Source organism: Entelurus aequoreus, linkage group LG11 (assembly GCF_033978785.1).
Source record: "Entelurus aequoreus isolate RoL-2023_Sb linkage group LG11, RoL_Eaeq_v1.1, whole genome shotgun sequence".
Lineage (NCBI taxonomy): Eukaryota > Metazoa > Chordata > Actinopteri > Syngnathiformes > Syngnathidae > Entelurus > Entelurus aequoreus.
In genome coordinates this window covers 50,041,731-50,056,954 of record NC_084741.1, presented here as the reverse complement: position 1 = coordinate 50,056,954, position 15,224 = coordinate 50,041,731, and the positions used below count along the sequence as shown (strand labels likewise).

General features: G+C 39.6%; 1 protein-coding gene across 4 annotated transcripts in view; it reads right to left on the bottom strand.

The window, feature by feature from the left end:
- Positions 1-1,447: 1,447 nt before the first annotated feature.
- Positions 1,448-15,224, bottom strand: part of LOC133660202 (ankyrin repeat and IBR domain-containing protein 1-like) — a 42,260-nt gene continuing 28,483 nt past the window's right edge. For all 4 annotated transcript variants that reach the window (XM_062063478.1, XM_062063481.1, XM_062063479.1 and 1 more), the window contains 4 exons: positions 15,118-15,169; positions 9,538-9,649; positions 9,330-9,373; positions 1,448-4,529 (listed from right to left, as the gene is read on the bottom strand). In XM_062063478.1, coding sequence (XP_061919462.1) covers positions 3,618-4,529; positions 9,330-9,373; positions 9,538-9,649; positions 15,118-15,169 — 1,120 coding nt within the window. In that variant the 3' untranslated portion in view covers positions 1,448-3,617. The remainder of the gene's footprint in view (positions 4,530-9,329; positions 9,374-9,537; positions 9,650-15,117; positions 15,170-15,224) is intronic.

Below are 15,224 nucleotides of genomic sequence, written 5' to 3'. Positions count from 1 at the left end.
CCAGCTGACTACAATCCGGCGTGTTGGTCAGCTTTAGGGGCATGTAGAGTTGAGTGTCATCAGCATAACAGTGAAAGCTAACACCGTATTTGCGTATGATGTCACCTAGCGGCAGCATGTAAATACTAAAGAGTGCAGGGCCAAGAACCGAACCCTGGGGAACTCCGCACGTTACCTTAACATAGTCCGAGGTCACATTGTTATGGGAGACACACTGCATCCTGTCAGTAAGATAAGAGTTAAACCAAGACAAGGCTAAGTCTGACATCCCAATACGTGTTTTGATACGCTCTAATAAAATATTATGATCAACAGTATTGAAAGCGGCGCTAAGATCAAGAAGCAGCAACATAGATGACGCATCAGAATCCATCGTTAGCAATAGATCATTAGTCATTTTTGCGAGGGCTGTCTCCGTAGAGTGATTTGCCCTGAAACCGGATTGAAAAGGTTCAGAGATTGTTAGACGCTAAGTGTTCATTTAGTTGCTGTGCATCAATTTTTTCGAGGATTTTCGAGATAAACGGAAGGTGGGACACCGGCCGGTAGTTTACCAAGAGATCAGGATCGAGGTTAGGTCTTTTGAGTAGAGGATTAATAACCGCTTTTTTGAATGCTAGTGGAACAGTGCCAGAGGAAAGTGATAAGTTTATAATATTTAACACTGATGGACCTAATAATACAAAAAGCTCCTTGATAAGTTTCCCAGGAATTGGGTCAAGTAAACATGTTGTTTGTTTTGTCCCATTTACACATTTTAACAATTCCTACAATGTTATTTCATCAAAGAGAGAGAAACTATTTTGGAGGGCAGTGTCCGTCGTATATACAGTCGTATCTGTGTTAATAGAACCTAGTTGTGGCTGGGATGTGTTGTCTTTAATCTCTTTTCTAATGAGTTCAATTTTCTTATTAAAGAAATTCATAAAGTCATCTGCCGAGTGGGTGGAGCTACTGGGAGGAGTCTCTTGTTGGGTTAGCGATGCTACTGTACTAAACAAAAATTTAGGACCATTTTTGTTGAGGTGGATGAGATTTGAGTAATATTTAGCTTTAGCTGAGGTAAGCATGTGTTTATAAGTTATTAAACTATCACTCCATGCTTGATGGAAAACCTCAAGTTTAGTCGCGCGCCATTTGCGTTCCAGCTTTCTACATGATAATGTATGGGCTTTAGTTTCTTCTGTAAACCATGGGGCACGCCTTTTAGGGGCCCTTTTTAGCTTTAGCGGTGCTATACTATCAATGGTGTCGCGCAGATATATACTCTGAATAGGAAACGGAGGTGTTTTTGTTATTGGAAAAAATCAAAAATATTTCAGTGTGTATAAGTACTTGTTGAGCACCGCAATAATAACCATTGTAATTTAAAATGCAAGTTTCATATCGTTACATTCCCAGTGATCATTTAGGCCCTTAGTAGTATTGATACCAAAAAAAACACAAATTAAAACTCAACAGTTTATTGGCATAATACACCAAACGATTCATATAAAGAGGGAATGTATCAAGTATAGACTATGAAAGTGCAAATAGCATTTCAAGGATTAGTCGCTTTACAATAGAAAATCTCAATGAGTTACAAAATGGTATTTTAAAAGAAATCACCTGGACAGTAAGATGTGTAATGCACAGCATATTGTAGGGTGTACAACAGGGTATATAGTCATAGCCTGTGTTTAACTACTACACACAAACCCAAGTCTTAAGGAACCTAGCTCCACAGACCACATGGCACTCACAGTTGAAGAACTTCAAAAAATCTGCCAAAGCAATCTTCATGTTTCTGTACTTGGTTATTAGAAAACAAATTGACTTCAGACCAGTGAGGCAGAACAAAAGTCTCAAAAGGTAAAACATTGATCAATCATGTGTATCAGTTTATAATGGTTATTCACACTCCATTTCCTTCAGTGGATTTACATTTCATTTCAAATAAATATCAAATTATATTGCAACTTTCCTCCATTTTAGTGTCTTCTGGGATACAGTAGGTCAACTCAAAGTCAATCGTGACATGAATTCTTAAACCACAGGAAAACCAAACGGTAGTAAAAAAAAAAAGCGTGATCGAGAAGCCCCGCTAGCAAAAAATATGAGTAACACAAACCTTATATAGAATTGTTGTGTGAAGTATGACAACCATTACAACTCAAACACTGTCAAACCTCAAGTGTCACCTCAAAACCAGCCAAACCTGTTTGGTTTGTGCATTGTAACCGTAATGCAAAATAAATAACTTCAAAGTACTATGTATTTGCTTACACTGCGTACAAATCAAGAAAGTAATTCCATAACCGTCATTGAAATAAAGGCACTGTATCTTGTGGAGAACCTTTTCAAAATGGTAAACTCACCATTGTTTGCGCTGCGACACACATCAGCAGTCTGTTTACCCGAGGACATGTGCACAGCCCTGTGAAGGCTTTCATTACGCATCAATATGAGCTGGAGATCAATTACAGCGGACTTGATTTGAGTCACATAACGACACGTTTTAATGTGACTTCTTTCGCTGGCCTTTTTCTGCAGTCCGAACAAGACCGCTTACTGATTAGTCTCTTCATAACACTCAACTGCTCAGCTGCAGTATTTGGAGGTTCAAATTAAGCCCAGTTTCTAGAGAATTCTAAAGACTTGTTTAAAAAAATGGCTGAATTAAGAGCTTTCTACCTGATTTTCCCTTGTGTATATTGACTGTTTGTGTGTGAATGTCTGATATATTAAACTATTTGTGTGAATCCAACTAAACCTTTCCTCTGCAGCTGCAAATATCAAGTAAAAAAAAATGCAGGCTGGACACTTTCATGTAAATGTAACTGTTGGGATGGCATTGTTATTTTTCCACACAGGCACACTTTGAACTAAAAAAAATCCACTTTGTGACTGTAAACTGTGCTTTTAAAGGTCAGTGTTTAGCCATTACAACATGTTCAGGAATGACAGTTATTCATTTGTAAGCTACAGATTAAAGATGTAAAACAAATAGAAGTGGCTGCAGCAGAGAAGTGTGTTTGCTCTGCAAACCAAAACAAAACCTTATGACTGTAACTACCTGTAGCATCTTGGAATAGATACTTAGATGTCTGTTCAAATCTGTCAGTGCTTTTAATAAGGAGACGTAATTTTGTTGTAAATAAGCAACTATGTCAGTGGTCCCCAATCTTTTTGAGGCCAGGAACCGGCTCGCAGTGCTGCAGAGCTCTGGCGGCCTTATTCTTTCAAAATAACATACCCAGATGATAAAGAACAAAGTGAATGTAATTTCAAACCAATTTCTGCTAATTGAATTATGTGACTGAAGCATATAGTCAGTCACATCGCAGGGACTACAGTTAGTTACATTGTTTGTCAAAGCCCTCCATTCAGTCCACATTCAATTCTACAGTATACTATGATTCATTGAAGAAATGTGTTTTAATCTTTATCAGGTGCAATCTTCTCATTGGTTGGAGCTGCCTTTGATGAGGAGCTCTTAGTAAACACATTTCTGAAAGCGATGCTCTTCTATCTGCCATCTCAAGTTGAAAAAACGCAATTCTGTATACATTCCAAGTGAATGTAGCAACTAGAATATGCACATCTTTGACCAGCCAAAAAATCTCAAAGCAAAAGGATCATACCAAGTGCACCTGCTCCTCCCAGTCTGAGGAGCTGCTGCTGGCTAAGTGGTCAGATGCACATTGTGGTGTGTCAACATGACAGACCTTTGTGTCTACCTGCTCCTCATGGTCCCCAGTTGTACCATGGGTGCGAATGTAAGGTAATGGCATGGCGTCCAGCCCCACTAGATGGAGCTGTGTCGGCCTCTCTACAACAGGACATTCCTTTGTCTCCATGTCACAAATTCTTGAGGAGCCAAAGACAACTTCTTCCATTCCTTCCTGAGACTTCCTGTTCTCATGGAAGTGGATGACCCCAGCTTGTTCTTCATCCCGCAGGCACCCGTGTCCGCCTGCATGGAGCGCGTCGACATCTGTGTCGGAAGACGCTGAGGGCACCAGAGTGATACCTTGAGGGTTCATGTCGTGGAACCACGCCATGATGTTGCCCAGCAAATTAGCATTTGCTGCTAACGCAGAAGAGGAGGACGGGTCGTTGCTGCTGCATGTGGTCGAGTCTGTCGTGTCGGATGAAAACACACCCGTTGATGAGAAACTGCTGCTTGAGGCAACAGGTATTGGCAGAGAGCGGCCGTTGGCTCGGTTGTGGCTGTCACAGAGCTGACCAGAGGTGGGAAGACCAGAGGCAGCAGAGTAATGGCTGCTGATATTGATGTTGCCAAGTCTAGCCAAGTTGTCTCCCAACTCGAGTAGTTCTGAGCTGCTGAAAGACACTCTGGGAAGAACCTCTACACCGGGACCACTCTGTTCAAGCCTGCAAGGCAAAGATGTGCCAATTGCTCCGAGCGATGCTTCATTTGCAAGGACGTCATGAATAGACTGTTCCCCTGCCATCCCTGACTCCTGGAGAGACAGCTGAATGGCCAGTAGAATGTTAGGGTCATCATCATCCAAAGAACCAAGGCCCTGCAAGGAATGATAGCAACACAGCAGCACAATGTTCATGCTTATTTTAAGGTATTAACCAACAAAAACATGTCAAGTTTGGTGTAAGCACTGCATTTTTGTTGCTCACTACAATAGTCACAAAAAAAAACAATACACCAGAAAGTAAAAATCATTACCGTATTTTTCGGACTATAAGTCACACCGGCCGAAAATGCACAATAAAAAAGGAAAAAAACATATATATGTCGCACTGTAGTATAAATCGCATTTTTGGGGGATATTTATTTGATAAAATCCAACACCAAGAATAGACATTTGAAAGGCAATTTAAAATAAATAAAGAATAGTGAACAACAGGCTGAATAAGTGTACGCCATATGACGCACAAATAACCAACTGAGAACGTGCCTGATATGTTAACGCAACACATCATGGCAAGAGTCATTCAAATAACTATAACATATAGAACATGCTATACGTTTACCAAACAATCTGTCACTCCTGATCGCTAAATCCGATGAAATCTTCCTCCCCGGTGTCGCCTCCGGTATGCGCCATTTCAATCTGAAGTAAATTATTTTCTTTTCAGTGCCATTTTAGTTCAGTCCTTCTCAGTTTTTATAAGTTACCGCCAATGTTGATATGATCCATTTTAATAGCTACGGCAGTAGCATATAGCAGTTAGCATCCCATAACCCACAATGCACTTCTGCCATGACCCTCCCCCGCCGAATTCTTATTGGTTGACGTGTGAGTGACGATTGCTGCCTTTTGCTTTGTCTCTTACACGAATGAGATAAATAATAGTATTTGATATTTTATGGTAATGTGTTAATAATTTCACACATAAGTCGCTCCGGAGTATGTCGCACCCACGGCCAAACTATGAAAAAAACTGAGATTTATAATCCGAAAAATACGGTAAATGTAGTGACTCATTTCCCAAACTTGGGCGGTATTCTGCTGTTGCTTGCTCGTCATCAAAGTTCAGGTTGAATACTGGTAGATACATTTTAGTTTTTGTTTTGCTATCAACACTAGTACAGTATTTTTATGAGTTAGGACAGGGGTCGGCAACCTTTACCACTCAAAGAGCCATTTTGGCAAGTTTCACAAATTAAAGAAAGTAATGGGAGCCACAAAAAAAAATTTTAAATTTAAAATGAAAAACACCGCATACAAAGCTTAAACGCTTTGTGCTATGTTACCGGCACGGCACGCACTTTAATGTGGAAATTATATGTTAGTGCAGCCCGCGAGTTTTGAATGAATGGCACTTGATAGCGTCATACTTGCCAACCCTCTCATTTTTCCCGGGAGACTCTCGAATATCAGAGCGTGATGACACTGCATTTGGCGCCCTCTACAGTCTGCCCTAACAGTGTATCTGCTCGACCACACGTAGAAAGCAATTTCAGCTTAATCGTGTAAGTGACAGCAAGGCGTACTAACTCAGCAGGCACACATCTTACACTGACGGTACCAATACCCAGAATCCCATGCAGCCCTAACTCTTCCGCTCAACCAACGCACGGAGAGGGGGGGGGGGGGGGGGGTTGATGTGTGGGGGGGATTTGGTGGTAGCGGGGTGTATAATGTAGACCGGAAGAGTTAGGTTTGCATGGGATTCTGGGTAATGGTTGTGTTGTGTTTATGTTGTGTTACGGTGGGATGTTCTCCAGAAATGTGTTTTTCATTCTTTTTTGGTGTAGGTTCACAGTGTGGCGCATATTTGTAACGTAACAATGTTAAAGTTGTTTGATACGGCTACCGTCAGTGTAAGCTGTGTGGCTGATGAGTAAGTATGCTTTGCTGTCTCCTGTGTGCGCAAGTAATAACAACATGCGACATGTGGCTGAACTGGCACGCTGTATGTAAATGCTATAGAGGACAATTACTGCAGTGCAATTAGGGCACGCCCTTAATTTAATAATTAGAGTGTAAAAAGTATTATTCTTTCCCTGGGAGTAATCTATAAGGGACACTGAGATCCATAAATCTCCTGGGAAAATCGGGGGTGTCGGCATGTATGTAGCTGAGCCGCATCAGAGTGGTCAAGGAGCCGCATGCGGCTCCGGAGCCGCGGGTTGCCGACCCCTGAGTTAGGAAGAATAAAACATTGCTTGTAGAGTTGTTGGTTAGGGGACGGCGTGGCGAAGTTGGGAGAGTGGCCGTTCCAGCAATCTGAGGGTTGCTGGTTCAATCCCCACCTTCTACCATCCTAGTCACGTCCGTTGTGTACTTGAGCAAGACACTTCACCCCTGCTCCTGATGGGCCTGGTTAGCGCCGTGCATGGCAGCTCCCGCCATCAGTGTGTGATTGTGTGTGTGAGAATGGGTGAATGTGGAAAATAGTGTCAAAGCACTTTGAGTTCCTTAAAAAGGTAGAAAAGCGCTATACAAGTAAGACCCATTTACCATTTTACCATTTACCATTATTAAAAGGTGCTATATGTAGTAATGTGGCCGGAAAAGGTAGTGCAATCACGGTCAAGATTCTGTCATCCCCTCCCACTCTCCATGACTGAGGTTGCCAGATACACAGCCAAATCCTACTCCAAGGAACTTCAAATGGCAATCGACGAGTCCTATGCTGTAGGTTTCTCTTGTTTATGCTTCTTGCAAGATGGTTTACTAAGTAATTATGCCACATTTTACTGATCTCGATTAGCCAAATGTATTTGTAAAGTTACGCAGCAATATTTTCGTCGGGAGTCGGGACAGATTGTTGGCATTACCCTGCTAAAATGTCTAGTTTGACCGCACGGACCACCATCAAAATAATGATATCTAATAATATATAATATATTATATATCGTATAGGCCTACTTTGATGGCAAGCCAAGGCCAACAGTAAAATTACCGTCACATTTCATTCAGCATAACTCCATGTTGCTTCCAACCTGACGCACTGCGTTCTCTTCCATGTACGCACATCACCATCTTTCAGTGCAGAGTGCAATTCTATGAGCCAACCCACGTTACGCAAAAACCATGTTACGCATAAATCATATAGCCTACTACCATGTCAATACACAAAGTACAAACCCCGTTTCCATATGAGTTGGGAAATTGTGTTAGATACCAATATACTGTACACCACATTGGTATTGAAATAGAGTTTTTGTTTTGTTGTTTGTCTACGCATGGTGAAATCACATGTGCGCAACATGTATTATTTATTGCTGTTTTTGTTTTTCATTGATTTACTTTTGTAGCTGTTTGTAGAAATAGCACCGTTGAAGTGGCAGCTCGCTGCATCAGCTCTGTACTCATACCTTTAATGTCATAATGTTAATTAATGTTTCCCTCGTTTCATATCAAGATGGCGCCGCAGATGGCCTGCATGGTACTGTGCTCACTAGTAGTTGTTATGTTTTTCTTCGTTTCTTGCATTGAGCAAAGAGTTTCAAAGCACCGAGTCTAATTTCTTGTCTGTTACATACAGTAGTTGGCCAATAAAATAGATTCTGATTCATAACACCAGAGTGTCTGTACCTCTTGCAAAGACAGAGCAGCATTAACTCAGCTGTGTTTTTTAGCTCAGACTCACAGTTTGCGGCCGATGATGGCAGCTCTGTTGAATATGTTCACTGGACTGTGTTAGCGCGAGTTAATATAAAGAGATTGAATGTGTTGGATATAGTCTTCGTGTCCACAAACGGGGTCATGTAGGATTGCAAGCTTGTCACTTGAATTATTTATTTGTTGTTCATTATTCCCTAAAAGTAGTAGTGTGTGTGTGTGTTCCTGTACTTATATGTTCTGCATTGTTTGCTGTGCGATGTTGCTCCTTTTTGATATCAAGTTCATTTTAGTGTGGTGCTGGTTGTTGCTTCATTAGTAATAATAATAACAATGAGAAGCGAGAACCTATGAGTTAAACGATATTTTCTGCATTGAACTTGATGTGCTTCTGACCCTGTCTTGTTGACAAACAACCGCATCAAAGGTAGTGTGCCACGTTACATCAAACATCTGGCAAACAGTTACGTTACATACACAAAATTAATTAATTAGATTACTCATTATTAGAAACAGCTTTAACCCTGTTATCATATAACGCCGTTATTCAGAACAATGGTAGTGTAGCATGTTTAGCTTTTTTTCGTCCTCCAGAGATGATACTTGTAAGAAACTTTGTTTTTTTTGGAGGTGAGAATTGCTGACTCAGACAAAAGTGGCTTTGCCCTGTGGAGGGAGGTTAGTCGCCAGCAATAATGCTACATTGTATTGAGGACGCGTTTGTTCACTTGATCATGTCAAATTTGCGGGACACAGCTAGAATATGTCCTCAACATGCATTATTACAATATAAAGTGTGAAGTGAAGTGAAGTGAATTATATTTATATAGCGCTTTTTCTCTAGTGACTCAAAGCGCTTTACAAAGTGAAACCCAATATCTAAGTTACATTTAAACCAGTGTGGGTGGCACTGGGAGCAGGTGGGTAAAGTGTCTTTCCCAAGGACACAACAGCAGTGACTAGGATGGAGGAAGCGGGGATTGAACCTGGAACCCTCAAGTTGCTGGCACGGCTACTCTACCAACCGAGCTATACCGCCCCAAGAATAATTAAAAGCTCTATCGGCGGACAAATGTATATAATTTATATTGTATATTGTCCATATTGTGCAACCATATTCGGTTAAATTGACCCACTTCTAACATACAAATATATATTTTCTTACAGTGACATTGGTTGGTCTGTATGAAAACAAACAGCAAAGAAACAGACAATACAAGTCTATTAACAAACTTGGAGAGGATGTATTTTTGTCAATGTCTGAAAAGACTTGAGAGGAAACGTGTCACTCACCATCAGACGACCATGTCTATGTCCACCGTCCATTTCCTCATTGTCTTTGTAGAATATAGAAAATCATTCAATACATAAGGTTAATAAACAGTTTGTCCAACATTTGGGACAATAAGATAACATCAGTCAACAGTGTGATTGGGAAGAATGAATGTGTGAAGTAACCCACAACCCATAAAATGATGAAGACATTAGTCAATTGTGATACCTAAAGTGCTGTCACTGGGATCGTCTGGGTCAGGTGTGTTGCTACGGAGACTGGCCATGTCGCCTCGCCTCCCCTGTCTATGTCTCCGTCTGTACTGGAACTCAGCATAATCCTCCAAAACAAAAACAACAAACATTTAATCATAAAAAGGCGACTGCTAATGGTTCAGATTTATTTCAACAGACATCGTGAATTATTACATATTCTTTTTCCATAGAGAAGCACAAATAAAATGCATTAGAAACTACTGTGTGTGGAATTGACCCTAACTAACCATAACTTTATCAAACCAAGGATACAACACAATCTATCATTCAAACAACATGCTCAGAGTTCCTGTATTGGCAGCACAGACAATGACTTAATAACATTACAAATGGGATAAAAATAGCTGCAGAACTAATATGTGGTTGTGAGCAACACAAACAGGTTAGCAATTCTCAATCAGCAAACCTGTATCTTGCATCAGTATTACAAAATAATTTAACCATACACTAAAGTGGTTACGCTCATGAGATCAAAATCCTCTCAGCCTGTATTTAAATGCGTTTGTATTATTATAGTTACTATATACTGTATATTATAATTATAAGAACCATGAAGTGGACCTCTGTCTGAAACTGCAAAGCAGTGTTTTTGAGCTTTTATTATTGAATTATTTCTATTAATTACTGCAGTGAAGTCAATTATGAGTATTCGGGTACTAAAATAGTAACTATTTTGAAAGTTCAGCATGGGTGCGTTGATACTTACCGTGAACTGGCTCATAGCCCAAGGTGCGCACACTGTATTAAGGATGGGAATTCACTCACATTGCAGAGTTTTAAATGTATGCTATCTAATCATTTATAATACTGGTATCAGCTGCAGTCATCAATTTGTCATAGTACAGTTTACAGTACACATATATTTTTAAAGCACACTAGTGTCAATAGATTTGAAATGAAATTAAGCAGTTTCTATGTACTCCGTAAAACTGTATTCTGTTAAAAAGAAAAACACACAATATTCCAGGGGTTAGGTTTGAAGTGAGATTTGCACACATTATGATTTTCATAATTAATAAAGAATGAAAAGGAAATGACAGAAAATCTAGCAGTGGTGCATTAGGCTAATGAAATGTGTTATTTTTTAAATGTGAATACATTTGTCTGGCTGAGCAGTAATTGTGTTTAACCGTTGCTAACAAAGGGCCTGATTTATTAAAATCCAAATACCACACGCTATACAGCATGCTCAAACAAATAGCATGTACTGGTAGTATTAGTAAGTGTGTTGCGTGTGATCTAATAAGACTGCGTGTGCAATTAAGAGTGGTGCAGACCGCCTTATTTGAATGATAATTTTGCATGCATACGGGGCTTTTGCAACGGAGACACTTGATCGTAATTTTTCTACACATTAATGTTATCATGCCTGTGTGTGATGTGTTGAACCAGCAGCACACATCTATAATCTGTAAAAAAAATTCTAAACCGCAACAGAAACATATGCACACTGATAATTCTGTGAGCGAGGCTGTGTGCAATCCACTTTGCACACATTTAATAGATCAGCTGTGCGAATGCTATCACATTTGCACGTTTGAGTACACGCTAACCTTTAGTAAATCTTGCCAGAAATATTAATTGCAAAGGCTTGTTAAATTGACACAAAGCAACCTCTGAGGTGTTTTCCTTGGTGTGTACATGGGAACACTTAACCATGAGTCATTCTAGTTTGTGTGCATATTGGCGAGTGAAATTAAGAAAGTCACTCCAAGTGATTAAAGGGAAACTGCACTTTGTTTGAAATTGTGCCTACAATTCACAATCCCTATGTAACACAAGAAAAAACATTATTTTGTAAATAAACACTAGCAAGAGTCAGCTAACAATGGAGATACAATTGTTTCAAAGCGCTTTACATTAGGAAACCCATACATTCAAAATAGAGGGCTTCGATTTTTGGCTAAAGTATCCCACAGCAGCCATATTGAAAGGCTAGTGCCATCATTTGCGATAGCACTACACAGGATATTTCCGAACTGTTCCATGAAAAATAACATGGCATCGGCTGTGATACGATAGAAACATACTGTGAGTCATTAGATAAGAAGTCCCTTCGTTATTATAAGAATATAACGGCCATAATTGGATGCAAGGATCCATACAAGATCGACAAGTCTGAGTGGAGCAGAGACCATGCGCGACATATTCCCCGATGTCTCATACCCAAACTTTGTAAACAACTTAATTTTTCAAACCCGCCCATTTTATACCTTGAAGGACTTTAAAAATTATAACAGTCTAGAAAGCTATGACCAGTTTGTTTGTGGATGGGTTCGTGACGTTAAGGGTTTTATCTGTACAAACCCCGTGGACTTCGTGTGGTTAAGCCGGGCTCGAGTCATGCACTCTCAGAAAGGATCTAACCCAAGTTTGACACACTGGATGAACGAGGATAACCAATCTAATGTCATCTCAGCACAGTGTTAAGTAAGGCAAGATTGGGAGAATTATGTTCTCATGGCGCTTCACTTTGTGGAGGCTTTAGTCCAGATGAGATGATTTTTATCAATCGTCTACTAAGTTATTCCACCAATCACATCAAGTTAATGCATAGTGAGGCTGTTATTTATTTTAGATTCATTTCTACTTACATGTTTTTAAATACTTTTAATGAAATGATCCGAACAAATACAAAGTCATCAGAGCACGTCACATCTCGATTGATATCAGCAATCCATTCTCGCCTTAGCCGTTAACTCTTCTTTTTATCCGCTTCCGTTGTCCAGAAATACGCTTATGAATGCGATAAAAGCTAGTAATATCTCTCACACCTTGTTTGTGGTAGTTGACAATCGCACACGTCGTCTGCATTATTAGTATCACTGGATGAATGGTCAGCAGCAATGAGCGTGGTACAAACAAAGCCTTTTAATATGGCCAACGGCAATGCATTGTGGGAAATTTAAAAAATCTGAACCCCTCTTCGGTGGTGGTAAGCTACTTTTCTACCAGTGTGGGTAGCACTGGGAGCAAGGTGGGTGAAGTGTCTTGCTCAAGGATACAACAGCAGGGAGTAGGATGGCGGCAGCTAGAATCAAACCAGGAACCCTCAAAAAAACATCCAAAAACCATCAACGTTCCATATACACACTGTACGTACATATGTAAAGTAGTAACAGGTACATTAATAATAACATTAAATATTTACGTATTTTACTGACACAAATATGTATATTGTATCAGTATATCAGGAAATAATTATTTGCATTTCATAGGTAACTAGCTTATGCTGCTGTTGACATACTGAGCTGCTGCATCGCCTCTGAGTTTGTAAAAGTTAATTCTAGATTATAAATAATGCCTCTCACTTGTATAGTAGAAGGTTGTGGCCATAAACTGAGAAATTGGTCAACTCTAATATCCAACTTAGACCCAGAGATGGCGAGAAAGACATAAAAGGAGGCTCATTTGCGCCATGTTTTTTTTAATACTGGTACCTGTCTAAGGACTATCATGAAATATTCATCTAAACAGGAAGATATGCACATCCCATCAGTCGGCATCCCACTGAGAGCAGACATTGTACAGTAATTGATTGTTTTATTTTGTTTGTAGTTATTATTTCTTGTTAAACATTTACCAATAGTGCTACTTGCTGGATCTGCTAATCACTCAAGCTTCTAAAACTTGTAACTCATCCTCTATATTTTTAAGCTCATCATTTGTCCCATAGTAGTATTGTGGCTCTCATGAAGGCTCTCATAATTAGTGGGCGTTGTTGTTGTTGCTGAACAAAGTAGCAAACATTGTGATACGCTGCCGTATGCTTAAAATGAGCACAACACGTAAATATTACATTATGAATATGCCTGTGACTACATTAAATATATACTTAAAGCGTGTTTATAAATCGTTGATAAGAGGTTTTTCGATGTTTTCAGAACGCTTTATAGACAGAATAGAGCGAATCCCATCAGCTCCATTGTTAGCTGACTTTTGTTTGCATTTATTTACAAGTTAGAATGCGTAAAAAAAGAAAAAACTTGTGTTTTTGTCTACAAAAAGGATTGTGAATAATAATAATAATTCTAGAGGCTAACCTTTCCTGTGATAAAATGGCAACCAAGGTAATCAAAAAGGTTAACCAACGAGCGAGATTTCTCTACAGAATTTCCTCTCTGGTCAACAAAAGCACCTTGAGGATTCTGGCGGGAACTCTCGTTCAACCCTTTTTCGATTACGCATGCACCTCCTGGTACCCCAGCACCTCCAAAACCCTCAAATCTAAACTCCAAACATCTCAGAACAAGCTAGTCAGGTTACTTCTAGACCTCCACCCCAGATCCCACCTTACTCCTACCCACTTCTCTAAAGTGGGCTGGCTCAAGGTGGAGGACAGAGTTAAACAACTTGCACTGAGCCTAGTCTATAAAATCCGCTACACCTCCCTGATACCGAAGTACATGTCAAACTACTTCCTTAACGTAAATGACCGCCATAACCACAACACCAGGGGGAGCTCCACTAACCAAGTTAAACCCAGATTCCGAACTAACAAAGGTCTTAACTCATTCTCTTTCTATGCCACATCAATGTGGAATGCGCTCTCAACAGGTATAAAAGAAAGGGCGTCTCTATCCTCCTTCAAAACCGCAATAAAAGTTCACCTCCAGGCAGCTACAACCCTAAACTAACACCCTCCCGGATTGTTAATAATCAAATGTAAACAATCAAATGCAGATACTTTTTCTTATGCCTTCTGGGATTGTTAATAATCAAATGTAAACAATCAAATGCAGATACTTTTTCTTATGCCTTCTGATCTCTCTCTCTCTCTCTCTCTCTTTCTTTCTCTCTCTCTCTCTCTCTCTCTCTCTCTCTCTCTCTCTCTCTCTCTCTCTCCACTACTTGATGTCCATATCCTACATTATCTTGTGTGATGACTGTATTATGATGATAGTATATATGATATTATATATCTGTATCATGAATCAATTTAAGTGGACCCCGACTTAAACAAGTTGAAAAACTTATTCGGGTGTTACCATTTAGTGGTCAATTGTACGGAATATGTACTTCACTGTGCAACCTACTAATAAAAGTCTCAATCAATCAAAAACTACAATTCCCAAAAAAGTGCAGTTTCCTTTTAAATTAATCAACAAAAAATGTTCAGTCACTGCAATACATTACATGGCTTTTATTGTGCAGTACAGATAATTTTGTCCATTTCGCAACCCATTCTCTGCTGTGGCTACGAAAGTAGCTTACCACCACCTGGTGTGAGTGTATGATGTGTTGTCACTTCTCTGTGAAGTGCTTTGAGTGTCTACAAAAGCACTATATAAATCTAATCCATTATTATTATTATTTATTTATTATTATTATTATTCTGATGGCTTTGTTATGTTTGAGTCAAGTTTCGTGCAATGTTCCTAATGATACATCCAAAGTGCTAAAACAAATAGCAGATGGCTTCAAACACCACATTCATTTTAACACGTATGTTCACACATTGTTTTCGGTTTCTCATCCTAACATTTGATATTTTTTTCCAGGCTCCAGATGCAAACAAAAGAATATTGATTACCTCAGGTGACGCAAAGCCCAAATACTCCCAGTCCCACGTTCCTCCAGCAAAACTGCAATTGAGTAAGAATTATATGCTTGAGTAAGTACTGTGTCAACATTAGATCC